General features: G+C 41.8%; 1 protein-coding gene across 3 annotated transcripts in view; it reads right to left on the bottom strand.

Moving 5' to 3' along the window:
* Nucleotides 1–5,861: 5,861 nt before the first annotated feature.
* Nucleotides 5,862–14,370, bottom strand: part of LOC132818816 (putative ferric-chelate reductase 1) — a 61,911-nt gene continuing 53,402 nt past the window's right edge. For all 3 annotated transcript variants that reach the window (XM_060829917.1, XM_060829919.1, XM_060829918.1), the window contains exon 16: nucleotides 5,862–7,645. In XM_060829917.1, coding sequence (XP_060685900.1) covers nucleotides 7,556–7,645 — 90 coding nt within the window. In that variant the 3' untranslated portion in view covers nucleotides 5,862–7,555. The remainder of the gene's footprint in view (nucleotides 7,646–14,370) is intronic.

The following is a 14,370-nucleotide window of genomic DNA, read 5'->3' on the forward strand; positions in this document are numbered from 1 at the left end:
GGGGTAATTCACTGGGGTAGGGGAGAGGGGGTAATTCACTGGGGTAGAGGAGAAGGGATGGGGTAACTCCTTGTGGCTGGGAGTGGGACTGGGGACTAACTACCTGCCCAGGGAAGCTAAGGGGGTAACTCACTGCATGAAGTAGGGTCATGGGATAAATCACTGCCTCAGGCTGAGGGTAACATTAGTCCAGGTAGGGTGGGAGGTAATTCACCACCTCAGGGGCCAGGGTGAATGAAGCTCTCCTCCCGCATACTTGGTTTCTGAGTTGTTCTTGTGGAGGGCCAGTATGAAGAGGATTGGCCAACTGTTTCTGAGAAGCAGGCATGAATTGGTTCAGTGTTTCTCATGTTCCCTCAGTCATTGCCTTGTGAAATCCAATTGCTCAATCATCGGTGACAAGAATGAAGGATTCCTTTACCCACAAATAATTTCGCAAATATTTCCTGGCCTTTCTTGAGGTAATAGGTATTTTTGCATGACGTGAAATCACCACAGAAGAGAACTATTTGAAGAGCGGTAGTGACAACATCATCACAGGACTTGTCTGCATTTTCTGATTGGAACCTGAAACCTGTGGTTCAGCAGTGCTGTGGAAACTTTTCCAAATGTGCAATAAGATAAATAATCACTGATGCTGAAATAATTTACTCTCGAGATGGCTGCAGTTAATAAAATCAACATTAATTTCACAGCTAAAGCATATAGGAGAGATTTTTTTAAATGTAAAAATTCAGCAGAAATCATTTTTACATTAGAGCCAGAGACAGCAAGAAAGGAGGACATAAACAGGCAACCTCTGTGAATGATTCTGCAGGGATTGTTCCCTCTAGGAAATCCTGGTCCACTCCTCCTCCACTCACAACAGCCCCCTATACCTCCAGAGCCCCTTCACATCTGGTTACAAAAACTGCAGCACTTGGCCTTTACATCCTCCTCACTGTCTAAGGCCCCAGGCATGCCTTGCAAGATGAAGCAGCGATTTAAGGCAGTTCATTTAGTCTCGCCTACGGTATTCTCTACTCACAGTGGGGAGACAATGTAGACTGGGTGACTGCTGTGTGAAACACCTCTGCTATATCCAAAAAAAAAGACCCTGAGCTTCCAGTTGCTTACCACTTTAACACCTCACCGTGTTCCCTGGCCAACATTTCTGTTGCTGGCCGGCTACAGCAAAGCTCAACGCATGGAGGAACAACATCTCACCTTCCACCTCAATACCTTACAGGGCTCAACACTGAGTTTAACAATTTCAGAACATGAACATTTTTCTCCATGTTTCTTATCAATCTTAACACCCCCAGGTCCTATTCTGTAGAGGCTGTTCCCACCCTGCCAACCCATTTTCAACTATTCACACCCAGTCACCTTTTGTTTTCTCTCTTTGGGCACGATCTCCATCAATTTAATCACCACTTTCCCCCACCAATCTTATCCAGTATCATCAGCATAAATGTCACCATTTCCCGGTTGCTTTCAATCCAGATGAAGGGTCACTGGACGTGAAGCAGTAACTCTGATTTTCTCTTTTTTTTTGGCTATGAGCCAAGTGCTGGAAAATGAGATTAGAGTAGTTAGGTGGTTGGTTTTGACTGGCGAAAGCACAATGAGCTGAAAGGCCTTTACTCTGCTGGTGACATCTATGACTCTCCACAGATGCTGCCAGCTGAGTTTCTCAAGCATTTTCTGTTTTTGTTTTTTTCCCAGTCTTGCTCTCACGGCTAACCACAACCACATTATTATTTGTGATTCCTTCTGATGTTTTGTTGCACCAGCGGTGACCTTTTTACTGCCATCTACTGACTCCTGGAAGTAAATCAAAATTTCCTATTTGTTCTGGTCAATGAATGCAGTATTTCAATGTTTTCAACATGTGAACTTCACTGCTTCAAATGCAGTTGACAGAATCCTTGACCACATTTTTGGCCCTTTTTCCACTAAGGTTGTGAATTTCATGACAGATAAAAGATGCAGGGAAAAAGTGAGGAACTGCAGATGCTGGAGATCAGAGTCAAAAAGTGTGGCGCTGGAAAAGCACAGCCCGTCAGGCAGTATCTGAGGAGCAGAAGAGTCAAGCTTAAGCTCTTCAGCAGTGTGGGGGAGTTGGGGGTCAAGGGAACTGAGAGATAAATGGGAGATGGTGCGGCTGGGGGGACGGTAGTGAGGAATGCAATAGGTGGATGAAGGTGGGGGATGATATTGATAGATTGGAGTGGATAGGTGGGAAAGAAGACGGACAGATAGGACAGTTCAAGAGGGCGGTGCTGAGTTGGACAGTTGGTTCTGGAATAAGGTGGGGGGAGTTGAGATGAGGAAACTGGTGAAATTGACATTGATTCTGTGTGGTTGAAGGTTCCCAATGCAGAATATGACTGGAGGAAGAACACATCATCTGCATTGGTACCTTCCAATCTCACAGAATCAATGTTGATTTCACAAGTTTCCTCATGTCCCCTCCCCTCACCTTATCCCAGATCCAACCCTCTTGAACTGTCCTACCTGCCCATCTTCCTTCCCACCCATCCGCTCCATCCTCCACGCCGACCTATTACCATCACCTCCCCATCATCATCCACCCATCACATTCCTAGCTATCTTTCCCCAGCCCCCTCCCATTTATCTCTCAGCCACCTTGCCCCCCCCAACCCCCTCCCCACAACATTCCTGATGAACATAGAACATAGAACAATACAGCACAGAACAGGCCCTTCGGGCATATGCTTGGAACGTCAACACTCCTGCTCCTCGGATGCTGCCTGACCAGATAAAGGATACAGTCAAATTAGAATCTGATGCAACTTCCTCTTTATTTGTAATGCTTTGTAATGCTCAGTAAGCACACAATCATTCATTATCTAACTGTTTAACTAGAATCTAGGTACAAGCTGTGCATGATGAGTGGCCAGGTCAACTCTAACAAGTAGTGTGAGTTCCAAAAGTTATTAAATACCATATGCTACCAAGAGTGGTCACCTGAAAAAATAGCACAACCAGGACAGGTCAGTGGAATAATACTTCCAGGTCCCATGACTTGCTCTGCAGGAAAGGAAATCTTAGCACACCACCAATTTGATTTAATCCCAGCCACCATTCAAGGAATGCAGTACTCTGACTCCCAGGCTGCAGTATCTGACTCTGATGAACTACAGCACAACAATAAGTTAAACAGATATGTCATAAAGTCATGGAGATGTGCAGCATGGAAACGGACCCTTCAGTCCAACCTGTCCATGCTGACCAGATATCCCAACACAATCTAGTCCCACCTGCCAGTACCCGGCCTATATCCCCGAGTAAAAAGTGAGGTCTGCAGATGCTGGAGATCAGAGCTGAAAATGTGTTGCTGGTTAAAGCACAGCAGATTAGGCAGCATCCCTGTTCCTTGGATGCTGCCTAACCTGCTGTGCTTTAACCAGCAACACATTTTCAGCCCGGCCTATATCCCTCCAAACTCTTCCTATTCATATACCCATCTAAATGCCTCTTAAATGTTGCAATTGTACCAGTGACCACCACTTCCTCTGGCAGCTCATTTCATACATGTACCATCCTCTGTGTGAAAAAGTTGCCCCTTAGGTCTCTTTTATATCTTTCACCTCTCACCCTAAACCTATGCCCTCTAGTTCTGGACTCCCCGACCCCAGGGAAAAGACTTTGCCTATTTATCCTATCCATGCCCTCATAATTTTGTAAACCTCTATAAGGTCACCCCTCAGCCTCCGACGCTCCAGGGAAAATAGCCCCAGCCTGTTCAGCCTCTCCCTATAGCTCAAATCCTCCAACCCTGGCAACATCCTTATAAATGTTTTTCTGAACCCTTTCAAGTTTCACAACATCTTTCCAGTAGGAAGGAGACCAGAATTGCACGCAATATTCCAACAGTGGCCTAACCAATGTCCTGTACAGCCACAACATGACCTCCCAACTCCCGTACTCAATACTCTGACCAATAAAAGAAAGCATACCAAATGCCGTCTTCACTATTCTATCTACCTGCAACTCCAATTTCAAGGAGCTATGAATCAGCACTCCAAGGTCTCTTTGTTCAGCAACACTCCTGAGGACCTTGCTATTAAGTGTATAAGTCCTGCTAAGATTTGCTTTCCCAAAATGCACAACTCGCATTTATCTGAATTAAACTTCATCTGCCACTTCTCAGCCCATTGGCCCATCTGGTCCAGATCCTGTTGTAATCTGAGGTAACCCTCTTCGCTGTCCACTACACCACCAATTTTGGTGTCATCTGCAAACTTACTACCTGTACCTCTTATGCTCGCATCCAAATCATTTACGTAAATGACAAAAAGTAGTGGACCCAGCACCGATCCTTGTGGTACTCCACTGGTCACAGGTTTCAAGTCTGAACAACAACCCTCCACCACCACCCTCTGTCTTCTACCTTTGAGCCAGTTCTGTATCCAAATGGCTAGTTCTCCCTGTATTCCATGAGACCTAACCTTGCTAATCAGTCTCCCATGGGGAACCTTGTTGAATGCCTTACTGAAGTCCATATAGATCACATCTACTGCTCTGCCCTCATCAATCCTCTTTGTTACTTCTTCAAAAAACTCAATCAATTTTGTGAGACATGATTTCCCACACATAAAGCCATGTTGATTATCCCTAATCAGTCCTTGCCTTTCCAAATACACGTACATCCTGTCCCTCAGGATTCCCTCCAACAACATGCCCACCACCGAGGTCAGGCTCACCAGTCTATCGTTCCCTGGCCTGTTTTTACCACCCTTCTTAAACAGTGGTACCACATTTGCCAACCTCCAGTCTTCCGGCACCTCACATGTAACTATCGATGATACAAATATCTCAGCAAGAGGCCCAGCAATCACTTCTCTGGCTTCCCACAGTGTTCTCGGAAACACCTGATCAAGTCCTGGGGATTTATCCACCTTTACCTTTTTCAAGACATCCAGCACTTCCTCCTCTGTAATCTGGACGTTTTGCAAGATGTCACTATCTATTTCCTGACAGTCCATGTCTTCCATTTCCTTTTCCACAGTAAATACTGATGCAAAATATTCATTCAGTATCTCCTCCATCTTCTGTGGCTCCACACAAAGGCCTCCTTGCTGATCTTTGAGGGGCCCTATTCTCTCCCCAGTTACCCTTTTGTCCTTAATATATTTGTAAAAATACTTTGGATTCTTCTTAATTCTGTTTGCCAAAGCTATCTCATGTCCCCTTTTTGCCCTCCTGATTTCCCTCTTAAGTATACTCCTACTTCCTTTATACTCTTCTAAGGGTTCACTCGATCTATCCTGTCTGTACCTGACATATGCTTCCTTCTTTGGGACTTGTTGGTCTGAAGGGCCTGTTTCCTTACTGTAGGGAATCTAATCATTTATATGACTGGTCCAGTTGAATTCTGGTTAATGGTAACTCCCAGGATGTTGAGAGGGTAGGGAATTTCAGTAATGACATTGACTATCATTGATTTCCTCTAAAAAATGGTCACTGCTTAGCATCTTGCTACTTTGTAAATAAACATATTCATAATGTTAGGATAACACATGTCAACATCTAACTGGAATTTCATAAGAAGGTCTAGTATTCAAATTCCTTGTACCTCACTTCTTCACTTCCACCAGTGGTCAGTGCTCTTGCTACCATTTACACTTTCTTTCCTGGAAAAGTCTTCCCGCAATCTCTCTACCTTTCCGTTGCACTTCCACTTTCAAACATCTCCTGAAAACTTTTCCCCAGTGCCTCAAATCATCCTTTCCTTTATTTATCCTTCTAACTGGCACTCAGTTCTTTCTCCACCTTGTTAAATATTTTAAAATATACTCTATGAGGACTTTGTTTTAGGGCACTTCAAAATGTTGAAGTAAATAAATGCAAAATGACTTGAGAGAATAATGTGTTTTATCAAAACCTTGATTTAAAATACATTTTAGATACACAGTTTGCTATTAAACAGTAAAAACAATTATTTTGATAAGTTAAGAATCATAAGTTTTCTATTAACAATTTAAAACAAAAACTGGTGTTTGATTCCAACTACCTTAAGTACATTGTGACCTCAATGGCACTGGTATTTGTGTACAAAATATTCTTGATTTATTTCAACTGCTGAAACACTCAGGCTTTGGCATTCAGTTTAGTTTTGTGTCTGATCATCAATAAAGAAGTTTTGAATGGTGATTAACAATGTATTTTCTGCTTATTCTATTTGACAATCATGTCAAAGAGCCCTTTTCCTCAAAAAGACAGACAGCTGGCACTATTGAAAGTACATGTGGACATTAGATAAACAAGAAAGAGCTTGTATGCTTCAATTTAACTTTCACTCAGCAGACATTATGGTCAAGATTCAGATGTGTTTAATAGCCGATCAGGCTGAACTCAGTCAGATAACTGTCCTATGGAATGATATTCAAACAACTGATTCAGAAGAGTGGGAAACGATCACCAGTAGAAAGAGAGAAGGAAAACGGAATCACACTCTTATAAAAGAATTTAAATATTTACCGAGTTGAAATTTGCTTTAAAATCCCTTAATCTGCTATAAAAATAGAACTCAATAAATTTACAAGTGATGTGAATGAGGTACATTATCACCAATAGATACACGAGGTTTCAGCTTCCATTGTCTGCCTGAGAGATTGCAGAAGAGGTTTATGAGAATTATTCTAGAGATGAGATATTTCAGTCATGAAGAGAGATTGGAAAAGTTGATACTGTTTTCCTCAGAGAGGAAAAGGTGAAGAAAAGATCTGATCAACTTTCTTTAAATCATGACAGAGCTGGTCAGAGTAAAGATGGAGAAACTATTCCTTTTCATAAAGGGCATAAAGTGAGGGCACAGATACAAGGTAATTTGTAAAAGAAGCAAAGAGAAAGAAATCACGTAGCAAGTAGCTTAGGTTCTGGTATACACTGACTAGAAAAGTGGCGAGACTCAAGTTAAGTTGAGGCATTTAAGAGAACATTAGATGATTATGTTATTCGAAACAATTTTCAGAATTATGAGGAAAAGGCAGGAGAATGGCATTGAGGCATAGTGCTCATTCAGAGAGTTGATGCAGAAATGATGAGCTGAATGGACTCCTTCTCCACTGTATTAGTCCTGCGATTCTGTCTCAATAACTCATCCACAAATTTCCCTGATGTTGCCACACAATTTGTGGCAAACTATTAAACACTAAATAAAAATAATCGCAATACAATAATTACTTCTAATTAATTGCTACCATTTCAATGAGCGGGAGAATTTATAATACCATGCATATGATGGTTTTATGCAATGATGGCTATACTTCATGATTTAATAAAATATTTCCCTGGTCTTTTGATGCAATGAATCATGAGAGAATTTAGGAAATAATTATGTTTGACAATCAAATATTAGCTATTGTGCAAATATGGAACTGTGTTGTATTCATGTTATATTTCTTTTCTTCTGAGAGATGTACATTTAGGACATATCTCATGCTCGAGGCTTGTAGCGATATAGTGATGTTGCACCAATGTATATCCATGTTAATAATGATGACGTTAACATATATCCATTGTGGTCTCGCTTCCAAATGCCATTTTAAATCTGTCCGATTCCCACAAGAAGAGCTATCAGAAATGCCAAGTTTCCGCATATGTACACAATCAGTAGGATCACATTGGGTTCCACCTGCAAAGAATGGCAAAAATCATCACTAACGTAAAGTTTCAGCAACTTTTGACTAAAACTGAATGCATTTTTAATTTTTAAAAATGCATTCAGTTTAATTTTTAATGTAGCAATTTAGTTGGTGGATATTATAAACCAGCACCCCCAATAAGAGCCAAAGCTCAACAAATCTTATCACATTCAAGTTCTGTCTCATTAACTCTCCTCGCTGACGTGCGGCTTCATTGTCAAACAGCCAGGAATGTTCCAGGTTCAAACCTCAACAAAAACCACTTTAGTTGAGGCACGAGTTGGGTTTGCTGCAAGTGGTCTGACTACTTTTGCATCAAAGAGGAGAAAACAGGCTAGGATTTTCACTCCGAATGACTATCCAACCAGTGCCTCTCGAAGTATGTTTGCAAAAACAAACATGCAAGGGTGGAATAAAATTTTTAAAAACTGCAGATGCTGGAAACGTTTTTAAACACAGAATGCTGGAGATACTCAGAGTCTGGCAGCATTCTGAAGAGTCATACTGGTCTCAAAATGTCAACACTTCCTTTCTCCATAAATATTGCCACACCTGCTGAGTTTCTCCAGCATTCTTTGTTTTTATTACAAGCAAGATTTTGTTCCTATATGGTACTGACACATGGTTAAAAAAAACGTTTAGTCGTTTATATAAATGATTTGGATGTGAGCTGAAGAGGTATAGTTAGTAAGTTTGCAGATGACACCAACATTGGAGGTGTAGTGGACAGCGAAGAAGGTTACCTCAGATTATAATGAGATCTTGATCAGATGAGTCATGGGCTAAGGAGTGACATATGGAGTTTAATTTAGATAAATGCAAGGTGCTGCACTTTGGGAAAGTAAATCTTAGCAGGGCTTATAAATTGAATGGTGAGGTCCTAGGAAGTGTTGCTGAACAAAGAGACCTTGGAGTGCAGGTTCATAGCTCCTTGAAAGTAGAGTCGCAGATAGATAGGATAGTGAAGAAGGCATTTGGTATGCTTTCCTTTATTGGTCAGAGTATTGAGTATAGGAGTTGGGAGGTCATGTTATGGCTGTACAGGACATTGGTTAGGCCCCTTTTGGAATATTGTATGCAATTCTTGTCTCCTTCCTATCGGAAGAATTTTGTGAAACTTGAAAGGGTTCTGAAAAGATTTACAAGGATGATGCCAGGGTTGGAGGATTTGACCTATAGGGAGAGGCTGAATAGGCTAGGGCTGTTTTCTCTGGTGTGTCGGAGACTGACGGGTGACCTTATAGAGGTTTATAAAATCATGAGGGGCATAGATAGAGTAAATAGACAAGGTCTTTTCTGTGGGGTGGACGAGTCCAGAACTAGAGGGCATACCTTAAGGATGAGAGGGGAAAGACATAAAAGAGACCTAAGGGGCAACTTTTTCATGCAGAGGGTGGTGTGTGTGTGGAATGGGTTGCCAGAGGAAGTGGTGGAGGCTCGTGCAATTGCTACATTTAAAAAGCATCTGGATGGGTATATGAATAGGAAGGGTTTGGAGGGATGTGGGCCGGATACTGGCAGGTTGGGATATCTGGTCAGCATGGACAAGTTGGACCGAAGGGTCTGTTTACATACTGTAAATCTCTGTGACTCTATGACTTCTTCAGGACTGAAGAATCGAATTCTAGGAGAACAGTTAGGTTAGACTCTAAGAATTCACTTTGCTGGTCTCTCCAGAGCTGCTGAGATTTTCCAGTGGTTTGAATTTTTTTTCAGATTTCCAGAACCTGAAGTATTTTGCTTTTTGAATGCTGATTCACAGCCACCTAAAGAACATGTTTCATTTAATAAACCTGTATCATCAGGGTGGCACAGTGGCTAGCACTGCTGCCTCACAGTGCCAGAGACCTGGGTTCAATTCCTGCCTCAAGTGACTCGCTGTGTGGAGTTAAATTGCTAAATTGCCCATAGTGTGTATGGGCACTATTAATTGTACCTGCAAACTAAATGTCTCTTTTCGTTACATAAGTGCTCCCAAGTCTCTCTGAACACGACATTTAAAAGTAACACGTCTTTTAAATGTTCTGCTTTTTTGGTCTAATGAGTGAGGTGAATAAGATCATATTTCCCAAGGTGACAATCCATCTGTCACTTTGTTGTTATCTCAAAGAAATATAAACTGGTTCATTATACCCACATCACAGCTTACATTTGCACTTAGTTCTTTATGATCAGCAACTTTGATGCATTACACTAAATTGTTTTGTCTACGTCATTAAAAGGTCTGTCACATTTGCTTGGGTAATAACTATGGCTACACTTCAAAATTAATAATTGCTGTGAGTTGCTTCTGAGACACCTTGGATATTGCGCAAACTACTACATTAATGAAAATTCTTTGTTTTACCTATCCCTCAGTTTCTTAAGATTGAAAGAACAATGATTGAGCAAGCTACCGGAGGATAACTGTCACTTGTGGGACTAGATACCAGTAAGAGGTCAACACCTTGAAAAGCGCGGTAAAAACAATGACTGCAGATGCTGGAAACCAGATTCTGGATTAGTGGTGCTGGAAGAGCACAGCAGTTCAGGCAGTATCCAAGGAGCAGTGAAATCAACGTTTTGGGCAAAACCCCTTCATCAGGAATAAAGGCAGAGAGCCTGAAGCGTGGAGAGATAAGCTAGAGGAGGGTGGGGGTGGGGAGGAAGTAGCACAGAGTAAAATGGGTGAGTGGGGGAGGGGATGAAGGTGATAGGTCAGGGAGAAGAGGGTGGAGTGGATAGATGGAAAAGGAGATAGGCAGGTAGGACAGGTCCGACAAGTCATGGGGACAGTGCTGAGTTGGAAGTTTGGAACTAGGGTGAGGTGGGGGAAGGGGAAATGAGGAAACTGTTGAAGTCCACATTGATGCCCTGGGGTTGAAGTGCAGCAAGAGAAGTGAAGAGAACAAAATTGTAAAGAGAAACTTCACATTCTTCTGCTAATGGTTCCAATATTTTGTACCAACATAGTTGATATTGGGGTAAAAGTCTTTGAATTACTATATGCAATAATGATTTATTTCCCTTTACAAAAATGAATATTTCAATGCAGATGAGAAACATGTTTCTACATCATTTTGTTGCTCTTGAACATTACTGATATTAAGAACATAAGAAATAGGGGTGGGAATAGACTGTATAACCTTTTAAGGTGCTTTGCCATTCAATATGTTGGAAGTTAATATTTTGCTCCAATTCCACATTCCTGCTCCCTCATCATCTCCTTGGATTCCCTGAAGGTTGAAAAGTCTACACATCAGGACTTGAATATACTTAGTGATGAGGCAAATACAACCTTTTGAGGTAGAGATTCTCAAGATTCATAAGCCTGTCAGTAAATTTAAAAACCCTACTTGTCACTGTCCTAAGTATCCTGAGACTGTGTTGACGTGTTCTAGACTACCTCTCAGTGGCCACCCTGTCAAATCCCTTCGGAATGTTGTATGGTTCATTAGATCACCTCTAATTTTTCTAAACTTCAAGAATACAGTCCCAGTTTACAGTATCATCTTACTGGAACCTTCTCATCCTAGAAACCAAACTAACAAACTTCCACTGTGTCATCTACAAAGCAAGTATATCCTACCTTAGATATGTAAACCAAAACAAAGCATGGTATTCCAGTTTTGGTTTCAACAGAACCCTGAGCAAGAATTCCTTGTTTCTGCATTCCAATCCCTTTCATGAAAAGGCAAAATAAATGGTTGTGGTTACTTCTAGTAACTGACCATGTGTCTTGAGTACGGTTTACAATCATTTATACAAGCTAAATGCAAGGAGAGTGTATTCTAGAATTAGATCTAAGGAATACAGAAAAAGGTAGTCTCTTTATCACCACATGATGACTTTTTCACCACATGGGCATCTTGTTATTCGAATTCTAGTCTTAAGGAAATGGTGGATGTGGGTACAATTGCAACACTTAAAAGACATTTGGATACATATGTGATTAGGGAAAGGTTTGGGGGGATATGGACCAGGAGCAAGCAGGTGGGACGAGTTTAATTTGGGATTATGTTCAGCATAGAGTTGGACTGAAGGGTCTGTTTCCATGCTGTATGACTCGACAACAGACGTCTATTCTAGGTTATAGGCTAATGTCATTAGTGTCTCCTTCATCCAGTCAAGGAGGAGTTAGATTGGCACTGCTTTGTTCCCATTCCTTATCAATGCCTGTCACCTTCCAGATTCTAAATATCTTCTGAGTCCGATGTCTCTCAGGAATATTTTGTTTACATTAACAGGTTCCTGCTGACACTAATATCTGGTTGCACAAGGGACTGCTCTTTGATTGTTTGTATAAAAATATCTTTCACCCTTACAGCCTTATTCACTCTTACAAAAGAACAAAGAACAAAGAAAATCACAGCACAGGAAGAGACCCTTCCTCCTTCCATGCCTGCACCAATCCAGATCCTCTATCTAAACCTGTTGCTTATTTTCTAAGGATCTGTATCCCTTTGCTCCCTACCCAGTCATGTATCTGTCTAGATACATTTAAATGATGCTATCATCTCCTACCCTACCACCTCCGCTGGCAACGTGTTCCAGGTACCCACCACCCTGTATGAAGAACTTTCCACCCTAAATGTTTCCCCTTTCACTTTGAGCTCATGACCCCTAGTAATCGAGTCCTCCACTCTGGGAAAAAGCTTATCCACCCTGTCTAAATCTCTCATGATTTTGTCGACCTCAATCAGGTTCCCCCTCAACCTCCGTCTTTCCAATGAAAATAATTCTAGTCTACTCAACCTCTCCTTATAGCTAGCATTTTTCATACCAGGCAACATCCTGGTGAACCTCATCTGCATCCTCTCCAAAACATCCACATCCTCCACAGAAATGTACGCAATATTCCAGATGTGGCCGAATCAAAGTCTTATGCAACTGTAACATAACCTGCCAACTCTAGTACTCAATACCCCGTGTAATGAAAGAAAGCATGCTGTAAGGCTTCTTGACCACTCTACTGACCTGCATTGCCACTTTCAGGGAACAATGGAACTGAACACCCAGATCTCGCTGTACATCAATTTTCCTCAGGACTTTTCCATTTTATGTATATCAGCTCTTGAATTGGATCTTCCAAAATGCATCACCTCGCATTTAACTGGATTGAACTCCATCTGCCATTCCTCTGCCCAACTCTCCAATCTTATCTATATTCTCTGTATTCTCTGACCGTTCCCTTCACTATCTGCTACTCCAACAATCTTAGTATCATCTGCAAACTTGCTGATGAGGCAGCCTACAAATCATTTATGTATATCACAAATAACAATGGTCCCAGCACTGATCCCTGTGGAACACCACTGGTCACAGGTCTCCATTTTGAGAAGCTCCCTTCCACTTTTTTTGTGGGTGGCACAGTGGCACAGTGGTTAGCACTGCTGCCTTGCAGCGCCTGAGACCCGGGTTCAATTCCCGACTCAGGCGACTGACTGTGTGGAGTTTGCATGCTCTCCCTGTGTCTGCTTGGGTTTCCTCTGGGTGCTCCGGTTTCCTCCCACAGTCCAAAGATGTGCGGGTCAGGTGAATTGGCCATGCTAAATTGCCAGTAGTGTTAGGTAAGGGGTAAATATAGGGGTATGGGTGGGTTGCGCTTCGGCGGGTCGGTGTGGACTTGTTGGGCCGAAGGGCCTGTTTCCACACTGTAAGTAATCTAATCTAATCTACTACTATCTGCTGTTGCCCAACCAGTTCTCTATCCATCTAGCTAGAACACCCTGGACCCCATACAACTTCATCTTCTACATCAACCTACCATGGGGAACCTTATCAAACGTCTTATTAACAGCTTACTCCTTCTCTCAATCAACTTTGTCACCTCTTCAAATAATTCAGTTAGGTTTGTAAGACATGACCTTCCCTGCACAAAACCATGCTATCACTAATAAGCCAATTTTCTTCCAAATGGGTATATACCCTATCCCTCAGTATCTTCTCCAGAAGCTTCCCTACCACTGATGGCAGGCTCACAGGTCTGTAATTACCTCGATTATCCCTGTTACCCTTCTTAAACAAGGGTACTATTTGGTTTCCTAATTTCTTCCTGTGCTCAATTGTTAAGTGGAGAATATAAGATCAGCCTTCAAAGCACATTGAACGGCAGGATTGAGGAGCTTCACCCCATTTACAAACCAGATGTGCTTGATGATGATTAACAGCTAGTTAAGACAGAATGTGGTTCACTCATCAGAACTACGTTGGAGCTCTTGGGACACAGTGGTAGCATCCTTACCTTTGAGTCAGGAGGCTTGAATTCAAGGACCAAGTGCTTCTGAGGTGCATTATAACCTCACTGAACAGAATAAATAGATAATACCTGACCAGATTGTGTCAGATTGGCTCAATGGTAGGCCACTTATCTGAGTCAGAAGATTGCAGATTCAATCATCAAGGCTTGGTTATGTAAACCTCTCTATCACTTGAAGCAATACTGATGAATTCCTGTATGCCAAGCGCACTTTCTTGAGAATTAATCTAAAATCAGAATCCTCAGCTGAATTTGAATACCTGATAGTATTATTTGAAGATAAATGGAGGTCTTCTGCTCTAATGTTCAAGCCTTAAAAAATATGAGCAATTTTATGACATGTCACCATGCAGAAGGTGACTATTACATTTGGGTACATAATGATCAAGTTTCACTTCAAAAGTAATCACTGCCTGTCTTCCTAATCTCCAGATGTTTAAGCAGAAAGGAACACAAAGAAAGTGTTACTCATCAACC

Source organism: Hemiscyllium ocellatum, chromosome 9 (genome assembly GCF_020745735.1).
Source record: "Hemiscyllium ocellatum isolate sHemOce1 chromosome 9, sHemOce1.pat.X.cur, whole genome shotgun sequence".
Lineage (NCBI taxonomy): Eukaryota > Metazoa > Chordata > Chondrichthyes > Orectolobiformes > Hemiscylliidae > Hemiscyllium > Hemiscyllium ocellatum.